Here is a 24,706-nt window from a genome sequence, read left to right as displayed (position 1 = left end):
CGGATCCAAATCAATGGTAACCATGTGCAAATTCCAAAAAAGCACAACAATGCACTTATTCCAGTGCCTTGAATCGCACATAGCCCCGAGGGGATAGGAACGCTTTACAAAAGCACCACTTTTTTTACAACTTACATTTAAAGTGGGTCCTAGCCCTATGGGTAGTGAATGTTTTGCATTTCAAAAATTGTGATTTCTTAATAGGAAATGTGACTCCATAGGAATTGCTATTAGGAAATCAATTTTTTTACATTGCATTTTGCATTTCCTAAATAGCAATTTCTTATGATTCACTATTTAGGAAATGCAAAATGGAACTTTCGTACATATGGCCCTTAGTTTTTTTTCCCCACATGGTGAAAGGAGTGGTAGTAATTTACCTCCATTTTCATGATAACATTGTCCTCATCATCACCAATCCAGTATTAGGGACTATTTAGTGTCTCGCTTACTGGACTACATGGATCTAAGGCCCATATTTATACTTTTTAGCACCGCATTTGCGTCATTTTTTTTTTACACAAAAGCGGCGCAAACATGCACAATACATTTGTATTTTGTAAGTTTGCACCGTTTTTGCGTCAAAAAGCGGCGCTAAAAAAGTATAAATATGGGCCCAAGTGTCTATGAACCTGCCCTAACAATAGTTCACTTCAGGTATCAGAGCAGCTACCGGTACCTGACGCTGCACCTGAAATGACTTTATCCACTTGAAATGAAGGCCTGCAGGGTACAAAAAGTGTGCGTGGTACAATAATCCTGCCAGACTTCCTACTGGAGCCGGGCTCATTCTCTATGTCTGGAGATGGCACGCGAGGCTCCATGGCAGGGCGGGTCGACTACACACCAGTCCAGGCTTGCGGAGAAGCTCCTTCAATGTAATACCTTATTACTGCCTGCTCTACACCATGCTGGTGTGTAATTACATTCTCTTCACTTACCGTAACATGTCTTTGCCTAATCCTCAAAAGCCTCTTTGTCACACAATGGAAGGGTTCAGCCTCCTTGACTGTTTACACCACCCACAAAGCCGAAGAGACATTTCTCCGGCCTGTACTATACTCATGCCTTGCGGCTGGTGTAACGCACAGTGGTGGGACCCGGCTATGAACAGTGCAAGGATTTCCAGTAAGTAGTGAGTAAATATCTATTTAATAAGGAGGTCTCCCCCTTCTCCAAAGATGGCACTTGTTTGCCTTTTGCATTAATCTGTTGCCGCCACATGGTGGTGCCCTATCACTCCTGCCTTACCTTGTGGTCACCAAGTGGGGAAACCTGGCTCCACCTGATTTCACCTCCGCTCATAGAAACAGAAAGGCCAAAAAGGATTTCTTCTGAGTAAAGGTACAACACTTTCTAATTTACTCAAAATCAAAATGTTTCCACAGTGCCAAAAAGTATAATTTAGAAAGTTACATATTTCTCACATTATTTAATTATTACAGAAAGTTGCACTCAGGCCTTCTGCAGGGGCGTAGCTTGGTCCAGTAAGACTGAGGGGGGGTGAGCTTCAGATTTCACAACAATCACTCCGGCATAGGGGGCCTGATTACGACCCTGGCGGAGGGGATTACTCCCTCCCAGATGTGACGCATATGCGCCAGCCGTATTAAAAAGTTCCATTATACCCTATGGAACTTGTAATACGGCGGACGGGATATCCATCACATACGGGACAGAGTAATCCCCTCCGCAAAGGTCGTAATTAGGCCCAGAATGTTAAAATACATTATATGACAAACAGGCGTATGATGTTAAAATATGTAATATGACAAAGAGGCATATAATGTTTAAATACATTATAGGCAAGCAGGGCCCAAGAGAGAGGCTTTAGGGGCAGTGGAAAGGGAGAAGAATACGGATTGGTAGGGGTACTAAGTGAGAGAAAATACAATCTTTGGTAAAATAGACAACATTTTTGAGGACTTTCAGAAAAGGAGATTTAGAGTGTGTTTGCTTTTGTCTGTATGTATGGAGAAATGCCTTGTGAAATCCGTCAGACCCCTCATCATATCCGACTGAAAGCACATGCACCCAACTATTTACCAGAAAATAAATGTATTAGGAGGGTTTAACGCCCCACATACCCCCCACCCCGAACCTTTGTCCCTGGCCTTCTGGTAAGGAAGCTCCTTAGATCCACATACTACCTGATTGTGCTAGAGGAGAGTGGAACATTCCATCAAGCATCAGACAGGAAGTCCCGCCCAAAACAAGATGGTGGATTCCACAAGTAGAACTGAATGTTTAATAAAGTACATTTGACGCTGACCAGGGACTTTAAATATTTAGAAAAAAAGCATGGCAATTGCGAAGGTCAGATAGAAATGGAATTTTTGGCAGAGGGCTTCCTTTTGGAGGAGTTGTGGAGGGAAGAGTGCTCTTCTTGCCAGCTGTCTTGCAGGGAAGGGAGTGGGGCACTGGAGTATTGACATATGCCCTGAGGTAGGACGTGTACCAGCTTCTCGGACTATCCATCACTGTTCTTCAGATCTGCTTGGGGAGAAGGGGAGGCGAGGGAATGTGGCAGAGGGAACATATCAAGTGCAAGGAAGAATACTGCCTGTGGTTCTTTTAACTGGGTGAAATTACAGGACCATATACACACTTAAAATCTATATGCAGGGCCACTGGAATTATGCGGCAGGAGAGGGCCAAGTTATGTGGCAGGGTTAAGTAAATTATGCGGTAAGGAAAGGCAAATTATGTGGCATTATGGGGCACTTTTTGTGATAGTATTACTTCATTATTTTGTTATCTTGAAACTTATTACAACTGACTGGGCATTGGTTGCACTTCATTAGTACCAGTTTAACACCTAAATACAGCAATAAACTACAAAAGGAGACCAGCCAATCTTTGCAAAGGACCTTCCACTGCGCAGCAACACGTGTCACTGCATTATTAGTAACTTTTGAACCGTTAGAGCTAGAAACAAATTTTATTTTTCATTAAAACCTGCAAATTATGCAGCAGATGATGGATTAGGTGACAAATGCGGCAAATATACGATTATGCAAAAATTGGTGCAGCAGCACAATCGCATAATTTGAGTGGTCCTGCCTTTATGCGTCACTCTTTCGATATGTGTTCTTGTATCCATTTCCCTTTTTCTCTAAATGTGTTTTTTTACTACATCTGGGCGTTTTAGGGGAAATAGGTGTCCATCTTTGGTTCTTTACTCAGGTACAGCATTCAAAACGTTCCACCACTGAGCACCTTAATCACAGTGCACAGTAGAGTGTTCACGTGTGGGAGGCTTTACGTTGTCATGGACATGCCCACCACACCCTGTGGTGTCGTGACTTTAGACAATGGGTACAAGAGCCAAGCAGAAGAAAAATGTGTCTATCTGTGCCGTGACTAAGGGCCAGATGTAGGTATATTCCAATTTGCGACTTGCAAATTGCGAGACAGAATGACTCGCAATTTGCGAGTCGCAAATTGGAATGTTGGATGGTGTCCCTGACACCATCTGCGACTCTCAAGGGGGTAGCAAAGGCCCACCTCATGAATATTCATGAGGGGGGTCGCAATTTGCGACCCCCTTGCGAATGGCGGCCCTCACAGGGATGGTGGCCTTCTGCAGACAGCCGACCACCATGTCCGTGACTGCTTTTAAATGAAGCAGATTTTTTTCTTTTTGTAATGCAGCCCGCTTTCCTTAAAGAAAAACGAGATGCATTATAAAACTACAAAATGAAACATTTTTGTTTCATTTTTTCAGAGCAGGCAGTGGTCCACTAGGACCACTGCCTGCTCTGGAAAAATGTTTTTAATGCCATTCACAAAGGGGAAGGGGTCCTGTGGGGAACCCTTCCCTTTTGCGAATCGGTTAGCACCCATTTGAAATGGCTGCTAACTGCAATTGCTTTGCGACCGCGAATCCGGCATTGCACTGCGGCTCGCAATTAGGAAGGGGACTCCCTTTCCTAACTGCGACTCGCAAACCTGTTTTGCGATTCGGTAACCAGGTTACCGAATCGCAAAAGGGGTTTTGTGCATTGCCAAGTGCAGTTTGCATGTCGCAAACAACGAAATTTGCTGTTTGCGACGTGCAAACTGTTTGCTACATCTGGCCCTATGTCACAATATAGTGTAAATTCATAACAATGTTGGTTGATGCCCCCCCCCTCCCTACCCCACCACCCCTCCTCCCAACCCCTTGAGACCCTTACGGGTGAGTAGCGCGCTCTATAAATGTTTTTGATTGATTTTTTTTGATTGATTGTATATTTGAGTTCCGTCTTACGTGTTCCATTAGATTTTAATGTATGGCATGTCACGATAGAAGATGCTGTTGTGAGCATCGTGACAGCCAAAAATTTGACCTATTCTGGCATCAGCAGAAAACCCTATTTGGGCACAAACTGGAGTCTGTACCCGTGGTATTGGTAATTCCGAGTGTGGTATTGCTGCATTGGGTTACCACGTCTACAGTAGCCCCTATGCGGCCGTGCTGTGCTCCCACAGAAGTTGGGGTAATGTGATTGGCACAGGCAGCAGGCACTGTGCCCACTCAATGACAATGTTGGGGTTGTGGTGAATCATTCAGCTTGCCCCAGAGGGGTCCTGCTGTTATGATTGGCATCCATCGCCAGCTTCTAACTTCATTGTAGAAATGTTGCCATGGAGATGCTTCTGGACGAATTTTAATAATATTAATAATAATAATGTACAACATACGCTGCTTGCTTAGCAAACGAACAAAATCAATTATCTTTAGGTTCATCACAGATGCTACTGTTGCCAAGCTCGATAACACTCCATTAGTCGACTTCAGAGGGATGAAAGGCTGAGTTCTCTTTGCAGAACTGCAACTTAAAACAAAACCTGGATGTTAAACACCAGTCTCTGCAAGGAGGAGCTGGTCCGCCTAGATATCTAAGCCGATCCGTTAAACAAAAGTTGTACATGTATTTTTAAAGCATTTATGACGTTTTCATGATGCAAATTCTACCTGTCTGTTATCAAGTGCCTTCTGGCAACAAGTGGCACTAACCAGGTCTATGCCCATCTCTGGATATCTGTGTCCATTGGCCTGGCCCACGTGCTGCCCTTGGCACATAAGAATCAAGAAATTAGAAATAATGTAAATAAATACTTATAATCAGGTATTCCTTGACCTGTTAATATAACTGATTGAGTAACCGTTTCGCATTCCTAAATAGAACTGAGGTGCGCAAAAAACACATTTCCTGACAACAAAAGCCTGTGTGATTTGCCCCCCACACATGGAAATTATTTGCACGGTAAATACAGAAGTCTCTGGGTTTTCAACGCGAGCGCTTTTCCTATCATTGCCCGGTTTATAGGGTGGGCACTTCTTAAAGGCGCTGAACCCAGAATCTGGCAAGTTTAGGGGTATTCACCAACAATCTGCATGTAGTTCCATCTCGAAAACATTAATAATTCCATCCCGCCGGGGCAGCAGAGAACGTCGGATCAGTACGGAAACTGAGGGGAGAACTCAGTCCTCGCCCCCCAAAAACGTTACATGCCCAAGAAGTGGTTCCTTCAATGTGCAATCTCTGTTCCCTTGTTTGTTTTTTATGTTTCGGAGTAATGCATGTATGTATGTATATTTTACATACATTCACAGCAAAAACGGGATTAAATTCCTTCAAATGCCCCAAATGAAGGAATAACCCTGCGGGTCGAAATGTCTGTCTTTTTTAAACTTTGTGAGTCGGGCCCAGGCCCTTCCCTCTTTTTGTACGCGCCATCTTACATTCTTTGCTGGCCCTGGTGGTTCTTGGCACAATCTCCGGCCTCCTTCTCCCTTAGAATGATCCCTCCCGCCGCACAAACCCCCTTTGTACATTATTTCATCGCACCCCCGTTTTTGTTTCCAAGTTCCCCCAAGTTCTCATGTCGATCACTGCCTCCTCCCCTTCCGGACGTCTTGGGCGGGCGTCGCGCCAAAGGCCCTCGCACCACGTGAGCAGAGCATGGGATTTGTAAAGCTGCCTGGCGGGGGCTCACCGTCGCCCGTGGTAACGCTGGAGGGTGGGGAGGGAGGCGTCCAACTCAAGAGTCCACTGCTTGGGTCATTGATGGGGATTCAAGTGCACTGAAGCGGCTGTGGGACAGGGGCCCGATGCTTGCCGCCCAGTGGCCACCATCACACTGAGCCAGTTATGTTCTTGATTGCGGTAACAAACACCTGGTGGGCCAAGGCAGGCGTAAAACGAGGCCAGCCTTTGCCTTCTGTTCGACATGGCATGGCTCAGTAGCAACGCAGGCCTGTGCACATCCCTAAATTCTGTGTCGCCTCCTAATGTGTTCTCTAACTGCCAGTGGTGTAACAAAACGCGAGGGGGCCCTCCTGCAAGATATGCTGAAGGCCCACCCCCCCACATCAGTAGTGTTGCAGTATGGGTAAGCCTAGGGGCCCCCACACTACGGGGGCCTCTACTACACCCCTGCTTGCTGTCGCTTCACTTGTGCAGCACGCCACTCTGGTCATGTGACGTAAATGCCCAACACAACCTGTGGCAGGGGTTGCGTAAGGGGATTTGCAGCTCCTTTGCTAAGTCACAATGTTTGGGTGCCCTGTGTGATCCATCGCTCTGGTGTGAACCACCCCGACCATCGGCTCTGCCTTGTGCATTTTTAGATGCAACTTGACAAGAAGCCTCATTTAGAGTTTGGCGGAGTGGGAGCACCGATATGAATCACCCGAGCCCCAGCCCCAGCGAGCTAATGGATCCCCCACTCTATTTATAATTGGGGAACAGGTGGGTTAACGCAGCTGGCCCGACTGGCGTAAACCTCTGACCTGGTGGCAGGTCTAGTGTGCCATATTGATGCTGTATGCACTAGGACCCTTGTAGTTCTGGGCGGACTCTGAACAGGAACTACGTGATATGCGGGGGAGGCGTCAGGGTGTGGTTTTGGGAAGTATGACTAGTGGGCAGTGAGTGAGAGGGTGTTGGAGAATAGAGACACGCTCCACCGCTGCTCCTGTGTGTGGCGTAATCTGTCTGAATGCTCCAGGGCTGGGAAGACACTACACCCATCATCAGGAATCAGATGACAGGGATGGTCTTCTCACTGCCACTCATTTCCCCTGACCCTGTCTGCCACGTGTGGCATGCGCATATGTCCTACAAAAATGTAGGATGCCCTCCATGCTCAGGGAGAAAACTCCCTGTGTGTCGAGTGATTTATTTTTTGTTTAGTGAAAACTGCTTTGGGAGTTTGCTGTCTCCAAACAGTAAAAGATTACCTTGCAGGCACTTTAAACATGGGGCTGGTTTGGCAAGCATTGAGTGCTATGAGATTCGCCTCCACCTCTCCACCTCTCCCTCCACACCAAAGATGGGTCCCTACGTAGGGTGGACTGCCAAAAGTTTCGCAAATCTATAAACTCATGCCAGTGGCAGACAGTCAAGGAGTCACCTGCTGGGGACTGATCAATTCATTGTACATATCAAACGATTTAACAAATATTAAAAATGGAGACCGCCATGAAACTGACAGCTCAAATTTGGCCCTGCGCCCAAACCCTCCACGGGCAGCCATCCCCCCTTGTGCACGACCTCTGGATTTCGGGCTCTGCTCGGGACCTGCAGCCAACTATGCTAGCCAACCCCCGCTGCGTTTGGCTTACCGCTGTGCACAGCAGGAGGGCGGTCACTGGGCCTAGCCCCCGCAAACCACGCCACCGGAAGCCTTCTCCACATAGACACACAACCCACATTTTGTTAGTTTAAAAAAAAATTGTTTTGTTATTGCCGCAGTACTCCTGCGGAAGTGGTGCTAAAGATTTCCCCTGCAAGGTACCATAGTACCTCACAAGAGGACCGCGCTGGGTGCCACAGTAGTGTCACATTACCAGCAGCACAATTTTTTGTAACTTTTTGGCCCCGTGGCTGGGTGGGAGTTCTCTAGGGATCTCCCCAACATGTGCATGGGGGTCAGAGTGTTCCTACACTGTCCCCTTGTACTCTATTTTTTTTTTACATTTTCAAGACACAGGGACCGGGATCAGAGTCCTGTAATGGTGGCTGCAACATTCTTATATGAATTTCAGTCACCTAATGGGACCGGGAGAAAAAGCTCCATTGGTCAATTTAAGGGGCCTATTTTCACTACGGGGCAGACCATCCAGAAATACCTAACTTTGAATACCTTCAAGCACACCCAAGTCCCTCTTCAAACACAAATTTATTGAAAAAGGTTGAACATATTGACATCAAATAATGAAAAGCATGCTTTCTGAGTGAAGTTTTAACTTTCTGTCAGATTTGGTGTAATTTTGTTCAGCCCTTTTTTTCTGTATCAGGGAGCAACTTTTGCTTTTTGAATTAACACGTTAAATCAATGCTTTTGTACCTCCCTTTTTCTCTGCCCCATCTTGACAGATCAGCGCAAAACTTTCCAGGAAGAAGCTGAGGTGGATGAACTCTTTCTTGGAAGTTTTTGTGCAAATTTTTCAAATGGCTCCAATGTAATAAGCTAAACCAAAATGCTCTTTCTATGGAGATTCTGTCCTGACTAAAACTACACTGTGGCAACCGTCATTGTGTAATGAATAAATAATGATATGCATTGCATGCATCAATATAAATTATAAATATATATATAAAACAGTGCGTCTCGCGTTCTTTGGCAGCTATTTAAAGATCTTGATTAGCCTGCGTAGGGTGTGGAAGCAGGAGCAGCACATTGTGTTGACTTGCATGTCACGTTGATTCTATCATCCAGGATGATTCCCAGGTTTCTGCCATGGCCGATGGGTCCTGGTGTGGATCCTAGTCTGGCAGTCACCAGGTTGAGTCCCAGGGAGAGTTTTTGCTTCTGAAGACAAGCATTTCGATCTGGTTGGAGTTCAGATTCAGGCTGTTGGTGAAATTGTTCCTTGTGATAGAAGTCTTTTCTGACAGGGAGAAGGTTGGTTGGGTGTCGTTGGCGGAGGATATGATGGTTGTGCCATGGGATCTGATGATGTTGGTGAGCAAGTCATTGAGATGTTGAAGAAGTTGAACTCTATTAGACCTGTGCTTGGCAGCAAGGAAGGAGTGGGCATGAAGACCTATCGGCACCCTGCACTTGTTGACATTTCAGTCAACTCACGATTAAGTTATACAAACGAGCAACAAGACAGAATCCCCAATAACTCTTGCAGAGATGGAGCCTCGAGTCCCAATGGGCTTCGACAGTCATTATTTAAAACAAACACGGGACACAGGACTGACACCCTTCTCTCATTGTACCATCATATACTGATCACTCACAAACACATCTGCCATGCAGTTTTCTCATCAATAATTTCATTGCAAATGTTGCAGTGATATTATCAATGATGTCGTAGAAGACCTCACCTACCACGGTTGGATACAGACCTCACCTACCACAGTTAGATGAAGACCTCACCTACCACGGGTGGACACAGACCTCAGCTACCACAGTTGGATACAGACCTCACCTACCATAGTTGGATACAGACCTCACCTACAACAGTCGGATAAAGACCTCACCTACCACGGGTGGACACAGACCTCAGCTACCACAGTTGGATACAGACCTCACCTACCATAGTTGGATACAGACCTCACCTACAACAGTCGGATAAAGACCTCACCTACCACAGGTGGACACAGACCTCAGCTACCACAGTTGGATACAGACCTCACCTACCACAGTTGGATACGGACCTCACCTACAACAGTCGGATAAAGACCTCACCTACCACGGGTGGACACAGACCTCAGCTACCACAGTTGGATACAGACCTCACCTACCATAGTTGGATACAGACCTCACCTACAACAGTCGGATAAAGACCTCAGCTACCACAGGTGGACACAGACCTCAGCTACCACAGTTGGATACAGACCTCACCTACCACAGTTGGATACGGACCTCACCTACCACAGTTGGATACGGACCTCACCTACAACAGTCGGATAAAGACCTCACCTACCACAGTTGGATACGGACCTCACCTACCGCAGTTGGATACGGACCTCACCTACAACAGTCGGATAAAGACCTCACCTACCACAGTTGGATACGGACCTCACATACCACAGTTGGATATGGACCGCCCCTACCGCAGTTGGATAGAGTCCTCACACACCACAGTTGGATGCAGACTCCTGAGTGATGTAATATGTGATGGAATTAGCAGAGCATGATGAGGGTGTGAGCTACAGTTACCTTAGGGCGTGATTTACAGTTACTTCACACAACTATAACTGGTAAATTTCTGTGTTTCTTTAGTTTAAGGACTTATGTTGTTACTGAACATTTCACTTAACTATAACATTACTTTAACCTTTGTTTTTTTCAGTTGATTTCTATATTTTTTTTAAACAGAAAGTAATATTTTGTTACCATTCATAAAGCTAACCCCACCCCGCCTATGGCCAGGCCCTGCTACAAACCCCTTGCAGCCAGCCAACACCATGCTGCGAGGTTGACTGCAGGCAGCCAAGTCCACGATGCGCACAGTCGTGCGCAGCAGGGGGTTAGCCACAGGGCATGGCAGTGCACACTCATCGTGAGTGGCATGGGGTTGGCCGCAGGGCCTGACTTGCATGCAGGCTGAGTTCAACCCCCTGCATGCAGCCACTCCGAGGCAGCCAACCCCATGGTGTGCATGGCCTTTGGTTGTGCATGGGGTTGACCGCGGGCCTCGCTTGTAGCCTGCATCCATCTCCCCGCAAGCAGCCAACCCCATGCTACACACAGCCTTAGACCCTGCCCAAGGGGGCGTTAGCCATAGGGCTTAGCCTGCCACAAGGCCTTGTGGCCAGGCCCCAGCAGGCCTGGCGTGGAGTTGGTCTTGGGGCCCCATAGACGCCATCCCCTGGGTTCAAAACATATATATTAAGGGGAGGGGGCATGCAGACCCCCTATCCTGAGCCTTCTTGGGGACCGGGAACCCTAGAAACCAGAGTCAAAGTTCATGGGGAGTGGGGTGTGTGGCCAAACCACCCTGAATCTTAATAGGCCCCACAAATCACATCCCTTATGGCCAAATATAATAAAAAAGGACAGGGGGACACTCGCCACCCCTCCCCAAGCCACTTTTTGGCTCGGAGACCCCTGGGGGTACATAAAATTAAACAGGGGATGGTGGCATGTGGCCCCCTCCCCAAGCCTTCCTGCACCCCCAGGACCTCATCCACCGGGGCAGATTTAAAATATAGGTGGGTGCCCAGGTGCCACCATGTTGGGCGGTATGGGGGGAGCCCCAAGGCCCCCACAACCCCAGCTGGCTCCTCTCATGGGGCAGAAGCTGGCATTGCCCCCGACCGAAAGGAGCAGCAATGTAAGCTTGCTCCCTCTGGACGGGAGAAATATCTCTTCTGTGTTTCTCTGGGTGGTGAGGTCTATAACCACCTCTGGTGGATGAGATCTGTAGCTAGTCATGGTAGGTGACGGCTGGGTCCAGCCTTGGGGGTTATCCGGGAGGAGAGTTCTGTATCCAGCCCTGGTAAGTGAGGTGTGTGTCTAGTTCTGGTAGGTGAGGTCTCTATTCAGCCTTGGGGGGGAGGGTGTCTTGGGAGGTTAGGTCTGTATCCAGCCCTGGTAAGTGAGGTGTGTGTCTAGTTCTGGTAGGTGAGGTCTGTATTCAGCCTTGGGGGGGAGGGTGTCTTGGGAGGTTAGGTCTGTATCCAGCCCTGGTAAGTGAGGTGTGTGTCTAGTTCTGGTAGGTGAGGTCTGTATTGAGCCTTGGGGAGGAGGGTGCATTGGGAGGTTAGGTCTGTGTCCAGCCCTGGTAAGTGAGGTGTGTGTCTAGTTCTGGTAGGTGAGGTCTCTAATCAGCCTTGGGGGGGAGGGTGTCTTGGGAGGTTAGGTCTGTGTCCAGCCCTGGTAAGTGAGGTGTGTGTCTAGTTCTGGTAGTTGAGGTCTGTATTGAGCCTTGGGAAGGAGGGTGCATTGGGAGGTTAGGTCTGTGTCCAGCCCTGGTAAGTGAGGTGTGTGTCTAGTTCTGGTAGGTGAGGTCTCTATTCAGCCTTGGGGGGGAGGGTGTCTTGGGAGGTTAGGTCTGTGTCCAGCCCTGGTAAGTGAGGTGTGTGTCTAGTTCTGGTAGGTGAGGTCTGTATTGAGTGTTGGGGAGGAGGGTGCATTGGGAGGTTAGGTCTGTGTCCAGCCCTGGTAAGTGAGGTGTGTGTCTAGTTCTGGTAGGTGAGGTCTCTATTCAGCCTTGGGGGGGAGGGTGTCTTGGGAGGTTAGGTCTGTGTCCAGCCCTGGTAAGTGAGGTGTGTGTCTAGTTCTGGTAGGTGAGGTCTGTATTGAGTGTTGGGGAGGAGGGTGCATTGGGAGGTTAGGTCTGTGTCCAGCCCTGGTAAGTGAGGTGTGTGTCTAGTTCTGGTAGGTGAGGTCTCTATTCAGCCTTGGGGGGGAGGGTGTCTTGGGAGGTTAGGTCTGTGTCCAGCCCTGGTAAGTGAGGTGTGTGTCTAGTTCTGGTAGGTGAGGTCTGTATTGAGCCTTGGGGAGGAGGGTGCATTGGGAGGTTAGGTCTGTGTCCAGCCCTGGTAAGTGAGGTGTGTGTCTAGTTCTGGTAGGTGAGGTCTGTATTGAGCCTTGGGGAGGAGGGTGCATTGGGAGGTTAGGTCTGTGTCCAGCCCTGGTAAGTGAGGTGTGTGTCTAGTTCTGGTAGGTGAGGTCTGTATTGAGCCTTGGGGAGGAGGGTGCATTGGGAGGTTAGGTCTGTGTCCAGCCCTGGTAAGTGAGGTGTGTGTCTAGTTCTGGTAGGTGAGGTCTCTATTGAGCCTTGGGGGGGGGGGAGGGTGTCTTGGGAGGTTATGTCTGTGTCCAGCCCTGGTAAGTGAGGTGTGTGTGTCTAGTTCTGGTAGGTGAGGTCTGTATCCAGCCTTGGGGGGGGGGGGGGGTGAGGGGACGCTGCCGTGGGAGGTTAGGTTTGTATCCAGCCCTAGTAGGTGGAGACTGAATCTAGTCTTGGTTGGTGAGGTCTTTATCCAGCCGAGAGATGGGAGGTGATGTTTGTATCCATCCCTATCCCTGGTAGCTAAGGTCTGTATCTAGGCTTGGAGGACAGACCTGTATCCAGACCCAGTAAGGGAGGGCTGTGTCTGCCCTGGGGGGAGAGGGCCCTGCTTTGTATTCTGAATGCCTGGAAAGAGCTGAGCGCACAGCTCCTGGGAGGGAAAGATCCGCTCTGTGCGCTGTAGAATACACTCTGGGATTAAGGTATTATCAGAGATCAAAGGGGAATGCTTGCCGGTGCTTAACCCATTCACTGCCTCAGCCTGAATGAATCCTGTCTGGCTGCCCGGCCTGGTGTGCAGACACAACAGCACAGCGCCTTGTCTTTCAAAGCTTTGCGGCCATCACGCGTCAGTGATTCACCAGAGCCACTGAGGGCCAAGGTCATTATTCTTAAAGGAGGTTACCTTAATCTAAGCATTCATTTTTCACAGTGAAAATCTATTTCCGTGTCCAGAGACGTTTTTTTAGTCATGGGCAAAGTGGGCTCTGGCCCAGGCCCCCAGCTTTTCAGGGGGGCCCTAATAGAGCCAGCTCTGTCCTGCAGTCTTGCCCTGATGACTGAACAATTCTTAAACAAATTGTTTTAAATACCGTTTTACTTTAATTTCTGTTTAATGTGGGTGATGTGTGAAAGTCTATACAAGACATTTTGCAGACAAATGTTCTGTTTATGTTTCATGTAATATCCATAAAAAAGTTTATTTTAGATCAAAATAGGACCTCACATGAGAAATGCGAGGGAATCCCAGAGATTATTTGCAGTAATATTAATTAGTGAACTCCTCCTGTGTTACAATATTGAAAATACACCACAGCTGTGGTGGAGAAGCATCGCCCAACTGCTGAAAGCAGAAAAATAAAATAATAATAAAACTATTTTATTATCATTTTATTTTTTGCTTCCTCTGCCAGTCTGTTGAGTGTAGGGTGGAGCGGAGCCATCCTCTGCGTCAGCCGAGGGAGGAGGAGTTATCGGTGCACTCTAAGTGCGCATGTCAGTTTGGCTGGCCGTCTTAGGCTGGCTAAACCCACATGCGCACTTAGAACTCTCCACCTGGGCTGTGTTGCACAGACTGGTGGAAAACCAGTGCAGGCTCCCGGTCCCAAACTGAGCGTCATTTCAGTCCGCCTAGACCAATCCCAGCACTTCTCTCATGCCGGGTAATAGGATGAGAGAAGCATCTGGAATGTGTGGGGAGGGGAGCAAGCACAGAAGCACAGAGGCGGAGGGAGCAGAGGAACACCGAGGCGGCCGGTAAGTGTTTATTTCTTTATTATCATTACCGCCCCCATTCCTCACTTCCTCCCTCCCCTCTGCGCATGGTCCCACAAAGCGATACTGGCAGCAGCCGCCACTGAAACACACGGCACTATCCCTGAAAACTAGATGTGAGGACATTTAGGGGCATATTTATACTCTGTTTGCGCCGGATTTGCAGCATTTTTTTTTTTTTACACAAATGCGGCGCAAACTTAACTCCATATTTATATTTTTGCGCTAGACATGTCTAGCTCCAAAATATTGGAGATAAAATCATTTTTTGCCTGCGGAAAACTACCTTGTGTCAATAAGAGGCAAGGTAGGCGTTCTCAGGCAAAAAATGACTCTAAGACACTTGCGCCTTGTTTATCCTCCCGTGCAAAAATTGTGCACGGGAGGGACGCAGGCCTAAATAATGGCGCTATGGTTCCTTAGCGCCATTATTTAACGCCTGGGTCAGGGCAGGCGTTAGGGGACCTGTGGGCTCATTTCCATGGTAGAACACCATGGAATGAGTCCACAGGTGCCCTCCCCAGGTCCCAAGGACACCCCACCCCACCAGAGGGACAGCAGAGGATGGTGGACCCATCCCAGGTAAGTACAGGTAAGTAAAGGTAAGTATTTACCTTTTTTTTTTTAATGCCTTAGGGGGCCCAGATATGGGCCCACATACATGGCACAGGGTGCAATGGCCATGCCCAGGGGACCCTTGTCCCCTGTTTTGGCCATTGGGGTGGTGGGCATGACTCCTGCCTTTTCTAAGGCAGGAGTCATGTGGCATGGTAGGTTTAGCGCCATAAATTGACGCTAATCTGGTTAGAGTCATCTTTTTTTACTCTAACCAGCCTAGCGTCATTTTTAGGTGCTAAACACCCATCTCCCATACCCGGCTAACGTCAATATTTTTCACCCTAGCCCACCCTTTGCGCCGGATTGCGCCATTCCATTAACATGGCGCCCAGCTGGCATCCTGGAATGACGCAAGCCAGCGCTATACTTTTTGACGCAAACCTGCGTTAGCACAGGTTTGCGTCAAAAAGTATAAATTAGGGCCTTAGAGTTTGGACCAGTGTGCCTCTGCACTGTCAGTGACCTGGCCAAAGAGGGTATGAAAAACCTGAAATTGGATCATAAATTCAAAGCTGTTCTGAACAAGGAACCCCAAAACACTTTTTGCCCAGGGCCCCGAAAATCCTTAAGATGTCCCTGTCCGTGTCATTAACCTTGCTGCCCTGAGCCACCGACCCCCCCCCACACAGAAGAGACATTGGGTTCTATGGTCCCCAAATGTTTATTATTTTTTAATTCTGCCCCAGCTTCATTGTGTCCTGGTTTATTTAAATCAGAATACTCCTTAGCTTGTGACCCTTAAGTAACTTATTCAATTGCATTTCTATGTGCAGGCCGTTCAATGTCCCAAAACCACCGCTAAATACTTCGTTAAATTTGCTAACAAACTCATTTTTTCCTTCTTCTTTGTCATTCACCCTCAACACTTGCTTTTCAGCATGCGGATTAACTTCAATATGGAACCGTTTCTGGACACTACAACTTAAAACTGACCGTCATTACTTAGGTACATACGGGTTTATGTCACACATTCTGCACTTAAAATCAAATTTCAACATTTCTTAACCCATCGTTCTGATGGACAATTGGGGCTGTATGGCTGGACATAATACACCGAAAGATGCTAAATCGGGAGGGAAATCCACCGGTGAAATGGTTCCTGTCGCACTATCTCTGCAGGAGGGGAGAATCCACCAATTAAATGTTTACTGTCGCACAATATCTGCAGGAGACGAGAATCCACCAGTTAAATATTTCCTGTCGCACTATCTCCGCAGGAGCGGATAATCCACCAGTGAAATGTTTCCTGTTGCACTATCTCTGCAGGAGCGGATAATCCAGCAGTGAAATGTTTCCTGTTGCACTATCTCTGTAGGAGAGCAGAACCAACAGTGAAATGTTTCCTGTCACACTATCTCTACAGGAGAGGAGAATCCACCAGTGAAATGTTTCCGCTCGCACTATTTCTACAGTAGAGGCGAACCCACCAGTGAATATTTTCCGCTCGCACTATCTCTGTAGGAGAGGAGATTCCATCAATGAAATGTTTTCTGTCACACTATCTCTACAGAAGAGGAGAATCCACCAGAGAAATGTTTCCTGTTGCACTATCTCTACAGAAGAAGAAAATCCACCAGTGAAATGTTTCCTTTTACTCTAGCACTACAGGAGAGGAGAATCCACCAGGGAAATGCTTCCTGTCGCTCTCTCCCTACAGATCATGAGAATCCACCAGTGAAATGTTTCCTGTAGCACTATCTTTACAAGAGAGGAGAATACACCAGTGAAATGATTCCTTTTGCACTATCTTTACAGAAGAGGCAATCCACTGGTTAAATGTTTCCGCTCTCACTCTCTGCAGGAGAGGAGATTCCACTAGTGAAATGTTTCCTGTCACACTGTCTCAACAGAAGAAGAGAATCCACCAGTGAAATGTTTCCTGTCGCACTCTCTCTACAGGAGACAAGACTCCATCAGTTAAATATTTCCTGTTGCACTAGCTCTACAGGAGAGGAGAATCCACCAGTGAGATGTTTCCTGTCGCACTATCTCCACAGGAGAGGAGAATCTACCAGTGATATGTTTCCTGTTGCACTTTCTCTGCAGGAGAGGAGAATCCACCAGTGAAATGTTTCCTGTCACACTATCTCTACAGAAGAGGAGAATCCACCAGTGAAATGTTTCCTGTCGCACTATCTCTACAGGAGAGGAGACTCCATCAGTGAAATGTTTCCTGTTGCACTTGCTCTACAGGAGAAGAGAATCCACCAGTGAAATGTTTCTCGTCACACTATCTCTACAGGCAAGGAGAATCCACCAGTGAGACGTCACACCCTCTCTACAGAAGAAGAGAATCAACTAGTAAAATATTTCCTGCTACACTATCTCTACAGAAGAGGGGAATCCACCAGTGAAATGTTTCCTGCTACACTATCTCTACAGAAGAGGGGAATCCACCAGTGAAATGTTTCCTGCCGTACTATCTCTACAGAAGAGGGGAATCCACCAGTGAAATATTTCTTGCCGTACTATCTCTAAAGGAGAGGAGATTCCACTGGTTCATTCTTCTCTGGACTTTCAAAATGGTTTCCTGCCAGATGTTGTACCGGACAGAAATCACTTGTATAAATGTCTTTGGAGCCCTTGCGTACAATACCTGGAGGTGGCTGACAATACAGTACTCCTGGACGTCCTCAAGCCCACACGTGGATGTGGCACTGAGGCTCTGGGCCCGACCAATGAGAAGGTTCCCCGTCGCTGGGTAGCAGCTCCCATCTGTGCAGCCATGTTGCAGAAGGTCCGGGTCCTCTTGAAGATCCGGGTAGTCTTCGGTTGTGGATCCCAAAACATGAACTGGGAAGAAACCATAAAGGATGTTAGAATTAGGGAACATAATCAACCCTGTGCACACCTGAAGCAAGGGCTCCACCTGAAGCTACATAATTATTCTTTTGGTTAATATTGTTTTGGATCTTTGTAACAAAAAATGGGAACAATTTCCTGCAGCTGGTGCCACCACATTCTACAGATATTTCATGGTAAGGAAAAGACACACAATTTACAAATAAATTGAGTGGTCCTCCAACTAAACTCCTCTGTTGATTCCTGCGAGAGATAAAAATAGCCTGCCCTATAATGCATTTATTATTTATTCTTGTATTTGACATATTTCTATAGTGTGGACCTACCCACATTGCAAGAAAGCATTTTCCAGGCAACGTAGGTGAAAAAAGAACCATTACATAAGAACAGTTTGTAAAGGCAAAGGAAAGTCTGGGGGATGAGTTCAGGAGGTAAAGTTTAAAGATATTAAGTCTTCCAGAACGTGCGAAGATCCGGATTTTGCCTGATGTAGTCTGGAAGATTCTTGGAGGGAGGCACAAGAATGCCTGTTTTGCTGTTTTAGATTTCTTGGTTCTGAGAGTTTCTAGATTGAGGTGTCTCAATCCTCATGTCCTCGTGTGAACCGGTGCTTGTTCTTTGGATGGTGTGCATGTGTAGTGTGAATTGCTTTATGCATGATGCAAGCAATGGTGAACTCAAGTCTTGCTTCGAGTGGCAGCCCGTGAAGATGTTTCACAATGGGGAAGGTCTGGTTGGATTCTTTTGCCCCATCAATAGATGGAAAGCTGCATGTAGTATGGCACATGGGGTGCGTAGTAGGTTTTGAAGGGGTCTAGGATAGCATTTTCTCAATCCAGATTGGTTAGAACCTTTTCATGTACTGCAGATGTAAAGTCTGTATGATGGGTGTTGTTTTTAGCTTCCTGAGCAGAAGGAGTTGGTAGGAAGCAGACATTCTTGGTTTGGCAATGTGATAGTTTAAGATGATATTTTGGCCGATCATGAAACTGAACCACTTTGCTTGTGGTACCAATGATGGGTAGATGCCCAGTGGTTATACAGTGGTTTGCTTTTTTGTATTGACAGTGGGGAGTCTGGAGAGAATAGTAGCAGGAATTCAGGGTCAGATGTACAAAGCATTTTTGTAGTCGCAAACGCTCTGATGCACCTAAACCGACATTGCTGCCCATCTAATATGTAACTGCCACATGTCATCTAACATGAAACGACCAGCTGTCCATCTACCATGACATCGTCACCCGCCCTTCTAACATGACACTGCCACCCGTCCATCAAACACGACACTGCCACCCGTCCGTCTAACACGACACTGCCACCCGTCAATCAGACACGACACTGCCACCCGTCCGTCTAACACGACATTGCCACCTGTTCATCTAACACGACACTGCCACCCATCCATCAGTCCATCAAACATGACACTGCCACCCGTCCATCTAACACGACACTGCCACCTGCCCATCTAACACGACACTGCCACCCACCCATCTAACACTACACTGCCACCCGCCCATCTAACACGACACTGCCACCCATCCATCTAACACGACACTGCCACCTATCCATCTAACATGACACTGCCTCCCGCCCATCTCACAGGACACTGTCACCCATCCATATAACACAACACTGCCACCCGTCCATCTAACACAACACTGCCACCCGCCCATCTAACAAGACACTGCCACTTGTCCATTGACAATAACACTGCTATGCGTCCAACAAAAATGACACCACCACCCGTCCATCCAACACGACACCGCCACCCGTCCATCCAACAAGACACTGCCACCTGTCCATCTAACAAGACACTGCCGCCTGTCCATCAAACATGACACTGCCGCCTGTCCATCAAACATGACACTGCCACCCGTCCGTCTAACACGACACTGCCACCCGTCCGTCTAACACGACACTGCCACCCATCCGTCTAACACGACACTGCCAGCCGTCCGTCTAACACGACACTGCCAGCCGTCCGTCTAACACGACACTGCCAGCCGTCCGTCTAACACGACACTGCCACCCGTCCGTCTAACACGACACTGCCACCCGTCCGTCGAACACGACACTGCCAGCCGTCCGTCTAACACGACACTGCCAGCCGTCCGTCTAACACGACACTGCCAGCCGTCCGTCTAACATGACACTGCCACCCGTCCGTCTAACAAGACACTGCCACCCGTCCATCTAACACGACACTGCCAGCCGTCCGTCTAACATGACACTGCCACCCGTCCATCTAACACGACACTGCCACCCATCCGTCTGTCATGACACTGCTACCCGTCCATCAGTCCATCAAACACGACACTGCCACCCGCCCATCTAACATGACACTGCCACCCGCCCATCTAACATGACACTGCCACTGCCACCCGCCCATCTAACATGACACTGCCACCCGCCCATCTAACACGAAACTGCCATCCATCCATCTAACACGACACTGCCACCTGTCCATCTAACACGACACTGCCACCCGCCCATCTAACACGACACTGCCACCCGCCCATCTCACAGGACACTGTCACCCGTCCATCTAACAGGACACTGTCACCCGTCCATCTAACAAGACACTGCCACCTGTCCATTGACAATAACACTTCCACCCGTCCAACTAACACGACACTTTCACCCTTCCATCTAACAAGACACTGCCACCTGTCCATTGACAATAACACTGCCACCCGTCCATCTAACACGACACTGCCACGTGTACTTATAACACGACACTGCCCCGCGTCCATCTAACAGGACCTGCTGTGGTCCTCCTTCAACTAAGCTCAATACTCAACATTCACATCACTTATTGGGACACAACACAGAATTAGGGACACAATATCAAAAAGCTGTCATCATATGACGACTCAGACTCTGGCCTACAAGGAACAAGCACTGGCAGATGTACACCACACAAATGCTCCTACCATGATGCAACATAACATGACGTACCCTGACATACAATAACATGACATACCATAATATGACATGAAATGAGTATTTTCACTTTATCTACGGGTATTAACATCTGTACTTCAATGGAATAATGACAGAGAGTGGATGGCACAATACTGAGCTCTACTGGACAAGAAATGTTTGGCCCCAAACTCCACCAGCTCTCCTACAGAGGGCACCTCAGGTCATGCCAGCTCAGGCAGAGGGCGAGGGCTGGTGGTTCATGAGCAGGGATCTCCTCGGCAGCGGCAGTGCACTTTGCCATTTAACACAACAGTCAGCCCTGGCACTGGATGGCATGGGATGCCATGCGCGCCAGCGTGGGTTAGACTTAACTAGATAGTTCATTTCTTTGGGGAGAAAATGTGCACACATATTACTCTCCAGAAATTCGTACATTATGAGCTGATAAGAATTATGAAGTGATAAGATAACATCTAAAAAAGCAAGCTCTGGGTAACTTTCCACTCGTTCGGGGCCAGCTGGCTGCCAGCAGGAGTGCCCTCTCGGAGGAGTGCCTTGCTGTGCACACTCCCTCAGCAGGGCCTGGCATTCCGGGCATATTTGGCTGTGTGGAAGGGTTCCTCCCCTGTTGGCAGGCAGTGAGAGGAAACCCAGGGGCACCCTACACGTAAAGCGTAAGGACAGGGCGAGAATGAACCTACAAGCCAGTCCGACCATCGCCCAGTGACGTCTCTCATGCAGCCAATGAAAAGTTTCGAGTTATACCCTTGGCTGTGCCCACCGCAGCCTGGTCTCCACGCTTTCTGGGGCTGTGAATCTCCCCACTTCTGTGCACAGTTCATTGAAGGAGCATGTGTGCACAGATCCTTGATGCACAGATGTTTATGACACGGGCTGCTGAACCCCATGCCGGCTAAAACACCACAAGGCCTTCATGTAGGACTCTGATGCTAGAGATTAAAAGCAGTGGCGAAGCAAAACTTGAGGCTCCCCCATGACCCCCCGGAAAGTATATGGAGGGGCCCCCTCTGGACTTATTCTGGAGCTCTCTGGCCCGGTTACTTTGCTGAGGGGATCCACTGGATCTCTCCCCCATCCACATGGGAGCTGCAGGGGGGCTTTGTTACACCACTGATTAAATGTCATCACTTGGGATTTCCACGCATTCAGGCCCATATTCATGAGGATCTGGTGTAGCGCCGCGCTGTCGGTCTTCTTGCTGCACAAGGTCAAAAGGAAAGGGCAGGAATGCGCTGTATCTCTGCAATAGGGGACGTTCCTGTCCTTTTCCCTCTGCGCTGTTTTGGCTGCTAGCGCCAACGCAGGAACCTGCGTTGTAAGCAGGTGTGTTTTTGTACCGGACAAAACAATCCTGGGAGGCCTTGTCCTCTTTCTATGTGTGATACAGAATGCAGAAACAAGGAGAAATAAAGCTATGCCCGGGGTAGGTGTACGATTTTGGCTCATCCCCAGGTTGGCAAGGTCTTGTAAATCTGGGGATGAGTCAAACTCCATGAGTGTTGCGTGGGAGCACCCACCACACCCACGGAACGCCTCCCTGACGCAGAGTAAGGCAATGAATCAATTTGCGCTGCCGTACTCCGTATATATGAGGACATTTACAGCTAAGCAAAGTGGCTTTGCATAGTCTCATAAATGTGATTTCAACGCTTACGATGCCTTCGTGTCACAAAAAGTGATGCAAAAGCAGCGCAAGGGGCTTGTAAATATGGCCCTCATTATGACTTTGGCGGTCTCAAAGTGAGACCGCCAAAGCCATGGGTGCCAGAAGACCGCCAGTGCTGGTGGTCTTCTGCCCGCTATAATATGGTTACTGCTGGATTTACGCCACATTTAGGGTGGAAATCCGGCAGTAGCCATGCTGGCGGTCGAGGCGCCTGGGTGGTGCTACCACCTGCACCGCCCGCCAGTAGGATGCCACAAGCCGTATTTTGACCATACAGGCGCCCTAGCGGTGTCCTGCTGGCGGAGCACCCCTATATGTTCCCTGCCAGACGACCTCCTCGTCGGACAAGGTAAGACAGGTGTCCGACAGGGGAGGGGGGTGGGGTGTGTTGTGTGTGCGTGTCTGTGTGTGTGGTGTCTGCGTGTGAGTATGCATGTGAGTGAATGCGTGTATGAATGTCACATTGAGTGTGTGTCTGCATGTCAGTGTGTATGCATGTGAGTATGTGTGAGTAAATGCGTGAATGGATGAGTGTGAGTGAATGCGTGTATGGAACTGGTAGTGAATGGGTGAATGCGTGGTGCGTGTGGGTGTGCATGATTGCAGGGAGGGGGGTAAGGGGGGTGAGGGTTGGGGAGCGCTGTCACTCTTGGGTGGGGCTGTCACTCTATCATTTTCCTGTATGCCACTTGAAAGGACCAGGTGAATGTGGATGGTGAGAGAAGGGATGGGTGTTGCCATGCAGGGGGGGCTTACATACTTCTCCATGCCCTGGCAGAGGGTCGGCTGGGCATCAGGGCCAGGTTGAACTACAGACCATTCCAGATACGGTTTTACTGTCTGGGTTTTCCATCCAGTACATCCAGGTTCAGTGATCCTATACTGGGGGAATCTGGGAGTGGGAACACCGGCCATCAGTTGGTCCTGTATCGGAAAGTGGAGAGTTTTTATAATACTGCCACACTCTAAATCAGATCCTTAAGGGGTCCATTAGGATTTGGAGAAGCTAAATTAGTGTAGCATTAAATGTGTGGTGACTATGCCTCTTTAAAGTGGGGGGACCACCAGATTTCCTCTGGTGGCCACAGGTCCCATCACATAGAAAGGTTTGTCCAAGCTGCTCATCTGCCACAAGAGCACAAGGCGCAGAGACAGAGACCTATTTGGGGCGGGGAATCTAGCATTGATTTTTCCTGGCAAGGTCTGCCACACCAGGCACAGACCTCCCAGGAAGGGAATAGCAAACTGACCTAGAGGCACACAGAGAAACTTAGGCGCTGGAGGTAGGAGTTCAGGGGTTGCTGTAGCACCCCCAAAACAACCACGCTGGAGTTCAGAATGTGAATGAGCAATGAATTTGCCACAGATTTTTGTTTCTAGCTTGTCACATCTGTTGTGCTTCAAAGAGCTAGGTCAAATATCAGGCTATAAGCACTGACAAATTGCTGCTTAGTCTTTGAACATAGAAATTGGTGTTTTCTCTCTCTGACTGCAAAAATGAGAGGATTTTGTCAAGTTAGCTAGGTGACAATCTTGTTTTTTCATTTAATGTGGCAAGAAAAGTCCGGTTAGGAGTTTACATCGCTAATAGCTCTAACTCAACGTAATGCGAGACCCGTTGCATTGCAAATGCTTGTTTAAACATACTAATAATAAACTTACCCATAGTAACTTCACTTTGTGAATACCAAAAAGTAGTAAAGTTAGACTTTCGGTCTAAGTTAGACTATTAGTCTAACTTTTCCTTTGTGAATCAGGCCCAGTTTATCTGTTCAACAGCCATTTTCAGATGAGCAGAAATCCAGTAATCCTTATGCGTGGTAGGAACTGAAGTGCATACCTCATGGCAGTGGGTACCACAGGGTTTTTGTTTCACTGCTTGAAGTTTGGCAGCTTTTAAGATTGGCATTTCCGCATCCATACCAGTTTTATCACAAGGGCTGGCACTTGGGGGTACTGGCCAGCCGAGAGGATGCTGCAATAACCTGTGTTCTTCCCTATCCTGTGAATACCAGTGAGCTTGGCGAACGTCTTTGGACAGCCCTGGTCCTGTGATGTATGTGTGATGTTGCATGGTTGTGAGTGGAGGTAGATTCTGTCTCTGATCTCAATCAGTTATACTACATCAGTGGTCCCCAACCTTTTGGCTTCTGTAGACCCCCATTTTATCATTACTGGAACCCTGGGAACCCCACTGAATCATTATTGGAATCCGGGGACCCTACCCATTAAGTCATTACTGAAAGCTGGGGACCTAATCTGTTAATAATATTTAAGTTTCTAAGCAGTCACGGACCCCCCCTAGGAGGCTTCACTGACTTTCCTGAAAAAACTGTAGTTGTGTCGGAGTGCTCCAGCTAACGTGTTCTGTTTTGTCCCTCGAAAAAAACTACTTTTAGTGCACTTTTTCTCACTCTATTTCTCTTAAACTG

At 48.1% G+C, this 24,706-nt stretch overlaps 1 protein-coding gene across 2 annotated transcripts in view; it reads right to left on the bottom strand.

The window, feature by feature from the left end:
- Window positions 1-24,706, bottom strand: part of LOC138258878 (laminin subunit beta-1-like) — a 382,113-nt gene that overhangs the window by 216,699 nt on the left and 140,708 nt on the right. For both annotated transcript variants that reach the window (XM_069206183.1, XM_069206184.1), the window contains exon 3: window positions 17,457-17,653. In XM_069206183.1, the coding sequence (XP_069062284.1) occupies window positions 17,457-17,653 (197 nt within the window). The remainder of the gene's footprint in view (window positions 1-17,456; window positions 17,654-24,706) is intronic.

Source organism: Pleurodeles waltl, chromosome 9, assembly GCF_031143425.1.
Source record: "Pleurodeles waltl isolate 20211129_DDA chromosome 9, aPleWal1.hap1.20221129, whole genome shotgun sequence".
NCBI classification, from domain to species: domain Eukaryota; kingdom Metazoa; phylum Chordata; class Amphibia; order Caudata; family Salamandridae; genus Pleurodeles; species Pleurodeles waltl.
This window is presented reverse-complemented; position numbering and strand designations above follow the sequence as displayed.